General features: G+C 40.4%; 1 protein-coding gene across 1 annotated transcript in view; it reads left to right on the top strand.

Annotated features, from left to right (window-relative positions):
• Nucleotides 1-5,916, top strand: part of ascc3 (activating signal cointegrator 1 complex subunit 3) — a 141,758-nt gene that overhangs the window by 128,051 nt on the left and 7,791 nt on the right. Inside the window, exon 31 of the mRNA XM_035672105.1 lies at nucleotides 1,237-1,461. Within this exon, the coding sequence (XP_035527998.1) occupies nucleotides 1,237-1,461 (225 nt within the window). The remainder of the gene's footprint in view (nucleotides 1-1,236; nucleotides 1,462-5,916) is intronic.

Genomic DNA, 5,916 nt, shown 5'->3' on the forward strand with positions numbered 1-5,916 from the left:
CCATTAAGTCTGCTATGTTGAACCGCCATGTTTCTACAGTAGCCCAGAACGGACAAACCAAACACTGGCTTTAAATAGGGCCTTTAGCGAGTTTCACTTCCACAGTAGTTTCTATACACGCTTGGAAGGCTGAGCTGTATTCAAATGGTTGCAATATGCAACTGCTAGTTGCCACTAAATGAAGAAGCTTTTCTAAAATACAACACAAAAAATTATGTGATATTATGGACAAACTGTGGACAACACAAGTAGCAGCTGGCATTTCAAGAAATAAACTAGTTTGAACAGTTCATGAAGCCTGTATTCCCTCTCTTTTTTCAAAAGCATATAATATAAAACTTGTAAAAGTATATTTTTGTAGCAGTTGTATTGTGGACCTGCCACCCACAATGGCTCTATACCTCTGTCTTTTTGTTTGCCTAGCTCACCTTTCTGTTTTCTCTTTATAATAACTGCTTTACTTTTTCCCTTCTGTGTCTCTTTAAATGTTACTATGAGTGAGTGTGAGGTGGTATGGAGTTGCTGGTTATGATGTCTGCTTAAAGATCTATGGTTCTTCCCTCCAGCACATCCATATGCAGACACAACGGCACTGAGAGATAAATTATTCAAAGATGGTTCCTATTCCTATCCCTCATCCCAACCCCCCACCCCGTGCAGGTCCTTTTTCAGGTCCTAGCTTTTGAAACACTGGCTTCGGTCAATGATGGATGGAGCCTTAACAGTCCAGGCTGGGGGTAGGGTGTGACAAATGCCTCCAGCACAGCCTGTTGATGGGACTACATTAGCCAAAGTTGAACTGGAGTGAATTAGAGGAGAGGAGCCATGCGTGTCTGCGCATCTCTCTGTATAACCACGACAAACAAGGTCCAACACACAGCCTCAGCACAAAGAGGAGATTGATGGACCATCATCGTCAGTTTATGTACCCAGTGACCCACTACACTTCACGTGACTTTGTCATTAAGTGTTAAGCATTCTCAGAAATTTACTTCAAAGAATCTGAAGAATTAAAATCACAACCGTTGATAGATTTTTATAAGTAGTTGTGCAGGATTCTTGGTTTATCATGTCTGGTGAAAAGATTTCCCTGTAGTCTTTGTGGGGAAGGAGCAGCAGGGAAAAACCAGGATGGGGGGGTAAATGCAGCTGTTAGAGTACAGATTCTCGGATTAAAAAGGTCTGATCGCAGCATGCTTTAGACTTCCTGTTTCACTTTTGATCTCTGTCTCTCAGGAAGCAGAGGAGTATGCAGAGCTGCCCGTCAGACACAACGAAGACCAGCTGAACAGCCAGCTGGCTCAGCAGCTCCCCCTGCAGGTCAACCCCCACTCCTACGACAGTGCCCACACCAAGACTCACCTGCTGCTGCAGGCCCACTTCAGCCACGCCCAGCTGCCATGCAGCGACTACAACACCGATACCAAGACAGTGCTGGACAACACTATCCGAATCTGTCAGGTACGATTCACTGGGTAGCTGCTACCAATTACTAATGTCATTCATGAATCTTAGTTACCACTTTATCAAAACAAGACAACAATCGATCATGATTCAGGCTTTAAGAACATTTGTACAAGAGTGGTGGATAAAAAAAGGTAGTTTCAGGGGGTAGGTGTACCATTTTCCACTATCACGCTTTATCCACACCATGGAGTGCCATGAGCATTTGTCCTGCGCCTTGGCAGGAGGGAATACCTGTGTTGATGATACTTTGATTTTGCCTGTGAGCAAGTGCATGTGAGAGAATGCAACTGTTGTGTTAAGATATTCAGAGATCCTTGCAAATCAGTATGGCAATATGAAAATGTTTTATTGATTTCTGTGTTCTGCAATCCAGGTTGGTAAAATACCTGCATATGGTGCAATGTACAAAACATTCACATAGCAGGCTTCTGGCTTTTAGCCAGCTGAACGGCACTATCTGCAGTTAAAATAACAATCTTTACTGGGTTAACGCCATTGTATAAAGTTAAATTTTTTTGTCTCTTTTAAATGTGTTTTTGGTAAATTTTTTTATTGATCATGCAGTATAACTACCAAATGAAACTGAAATGGAACCAATGCTGATTTTCCCTCATATCCTTCATACTTTCGATGTAAAATGGGTCTTAAATTGCATTCATATTGCTCTTAAAATAGTCTTAGAATGTCTCAAATTTTTGCCGTTGAAATCATAGATCGTGACATCATAGGTTTAGGACAACATAGGTTTCTGAAGAGCTGTTGTGAAGCTCAGTGTGGTCGGTTCTGGACGCTCCCAGCTAATCCAAAATAGGGCAAAGAGGTGGAGCTGAGGCGGGCTGAATGAAGTCTATCACTCAAAGCGGCCACACCCTTAATTAATACAAAACTTTAAGCCTTAAAATAATTTAAAAAGGTGCATTATATAAAAATTCACCCCCTGTAAAGTTGTCATGAATGGGGAAATTAGCTATAGAGACCAAAAGTGTTCTTGGTACCAGGCTGTACACTTTTTTTGTACACAATTTCTGCTGTAAAGTTGTGCATTTTAATATGGGGCCTTATGGAGATTGACTCAACTGCTGGAGCCGCCTCAAGGGCCTGTTAGAGGAACTGCAGTTTGCAGAAACCCTGCGTGTGTGTTTTTACAGTTTAAAAACCAGACACAGGGATGAGTCAAAAAATCTCCCAGTCAAACTGTCATTTGTATCGAATCAAGAATTTGCTGCTGTGGCTCAGAGGAAGAGCGGGTCATCCACTAAATCGGAAGGTTGTTGGTTCGATCCCCGGCTCCTCCCTGCCACATGTTGAAGTGTCCTTGAGCAAGATACTGAACCCAAATTGCCTCCTGATGCTGCGTCATCACTGAGTGAATGTGTGTGAAAGGCAAATGTGGCAGCGTAAGTGTAAAAGTGCTTTGAGTAGTTGGAAGACTAGAAAGGAGCTATACAAGTACAGTCCATTCGCCATTCACCATTTACCATAATTTAGGCTTATGAACTTGATAGTTCTGAGTCTGTACTTTGAGTATTTAAAGCAACTAAGCAAGCTATATTGTTATTTTAGTGTGTCAGATCAATATTTAATGATTTTGATTAGACTGTTTAGATTAGTTTTGATTCTTAATAATGGTAATAATGGTATTATGTAATAATGGCAGTTGATTAATGTACTGCACATGAAAAGAGAGCACATCTTGGGACATGGTGCTGTAGATGCAGCAGAGAACAAGGGGAATGTTAAACATTAGTTGGTGATTTGTAGTTGAACTTGCTGATCTATCTCATAAATAACATGATGCTCCGAGGTTAGATCTAACACCCGGGCTTCTTCTCATTGTCTGGCAGCCACAATGAGTCTGCTACTCAGTGTTCATATGGAAAGTGGCTGGAGACAGGGTTTTGAACAACAGAGTGCTCAGCACCAAGTTATCAGAGTCAGTATCATTGATAACAACCCCATAACTTTATCGATCAAAGACTGACACAGCTTGTTTTGCATTTTAGGTGTGATGTGCTGGCTGGTGCTCATTCAGTTTCTTTGTATGTACTGTTTGAAGTTAGGACCATGTCTTAACGTCTGTAAGCCATTGTCCACAGCTCGGGATGGGTGTTTGTGTGTGTGCATATGTACATGTGCTTGTGATTTTCCATGCTGTGTATCTGGCAGTGATATTGCATGGCTCATGGATGTGGTTACTTCTCTGGTGTCCTGCTGCTACCGTTTACTGAAATGGTTTTGGTCTTTAGTTCCTTTATGGTTGTTTTTATTGAATGAATGTATAATTTTATTGCTGTATACATAAAGTGAATGCAAAAGACTGTGAATGTCCCTGAACAACATTTTAATTGACAGGATCCGATTCATGTAACAGTCTCTCTTTTTTCAAATGGATACTTCCGATAAGTCAATGAGCCATGTCACAAAGTACTCTCTCGAGCTGAGTCCCAGGATAAGTTTAGAGCACGAATGTGTGGCTGAAAAATCAGCATAACTGTATCATGCTATTCACTGAGTACAGACCTATTCACAAGGATGTATAATGGCAATAAAGCCAGAATAAACAATCTTTAAAAAAAGCATGCTAATATTTAGGTTCTATGCTTTTAAAACACGGTTATTTCAGAGTTCTTTCCTTTTGTAGTCAAATAGCTTCCCACTTATCCTTTCAAATGTCTCATCTCTGGACATTGATTCCTTTTGATGTGAGTTAACATGTGATTTTCATCATTTCAATCTGTTGCTGTTTTGAGGCATATTCTGTCATCAATTTGCTCAAGCAGCTACTGTGAAATGTAAATCACTCTTAATTTGTATCGCATTAGCATTTCAATTTCCTTCGCTAGGCCTCGTCTGTGCACCCAGTCGTTTTTAGCCATAGTTACACTCTGGAAATGACTTTTGGATTAATGAAGTTTGTTGGAGAGCAGCTATGTTCAGCAACCTCAAGCCTCACAGAGGGCTGAAGGGAGAATCACAGGGCACGCAAGAAATGAAGCTGAGGGCTGGCTACAAAATGTCATGTTCTGTATTTTAGTGTGCCCTCTGCTTCTTTGTGTCACCTGTCTTATTCTCTTTTCTTGTTTCATTAAATGGTATATCAGACCCCTGAAGGCAAAAGTTTAAAGTTGTAACTCTCAAGTGTTACTGACGTGATAAAAACTAAACCAATTGACCTGCCATTCAGTCACTTTTTGGTTTGTGATCTGATCCACTTAGTTTCCTACTTTCTCTCTTGAAAACTGCATCATATGGCCATTGTCACCTTTTTTTTAATTAACTTTAGTTAATGTCTGTATGCAAAGTTGTTCACAGGTTAATTAACATAGAATATTCGTCAATATTCACATAAAACAAGTACTTTCTAGTATTCAAAGTGATATTTCTATTGCACTGATTGTCACTAATTATTGCGTGCCATGGTGTTTTGAAATATTGTGGGTTATTAATTGTTGTGTTATGAAGTCATTATATATAGTTTACTTACTATGAAGTTAGTAAGGAGAGTACGCAGTTAATAGTGCTCCTCTCTCAATAAAGCTGCACAGCTTGCCCCAACCGTAGTGCTCTATTTGACAAAGACAATATGGATGCCTGGAGAATCATATAATACAGGAAATTAAAACCTAGCACAAACATATAGTATTTATATCCATACAGAAACAGTCATTATTGCGTGTGAGTTGTTGTCCTGCTGCGTGCTCTACCCAGGCGCTACCCCTCTTTGTCTTGACATTGTCCAGAGAAATGAGAAAAATACGCACTCTAAAGGGGGTGATGAGGAAGGGATGCAAAGGAAGCAGTTCGCTACAGTTGCCAGCTGCAGATAACAGTCTGCATTTCATCTCCACCACCCAAGAGGACCGGGATCAGGTGGTGATGAAATGCAGACCTGCATTTTATTTATTTGGTTGTTTTTTTTTTTATAAAAAGAAGCATTCCAATAATGATTTAGATTCCCATTGATTCTGTTCCGCCCTACTTCAAGTGAAGACTCTTAAATGATTGTTTCTGCCTTAGTGAGTTAGGAGACTTCAGGTCTACCCTTAACTTTAGACTCTTAGGTCCAGTCCACACTGCTTGCATCTGCAGTGCGTGGAAGAATGTCATGCTTTTTATTTGTGTTGCCTGGAGACTAGAAGTAGACTAGAAGTACAACTAAAAATATAGGGCTGGCAGCAGCAGCTCGGCAGCAGAATCGCTCTCTGTGTGGTCACCTTAGGTGTGTGAGCTGCAGCGGTTCAGCAAGGCAGCCATCAAACAATACTCGTGCATCCTATGTGGACCAACTATTAGGGTTTGCTCACACCAGCATTTATAACAGTGACATTTCTGACTGAAATCAATTCATTTCATTGTGAATTATCTCAAAGAAGGACGTAATTTTATGTTTTTTGAACTTTGGTGGGCTCTGATGTAAAAATTTTACAGTAAGTAAGTAAGTAAAGTTTA

Source organism: Morone saxatilis, unplaced genomic scaffold (assembly GCF_004916995.1).
Source record: "Morone saxatilis isolate NCDOM2014 unplaced genomic scaffold, NCSU_SB_2.0 Contig24, whole genome shotgun sequence".
Classification (NCBI taxonomy): Eukaryota; Metazoa; Chordata; class Actinopteri; family Moronidae; genus Morone; species Morone saxatilis.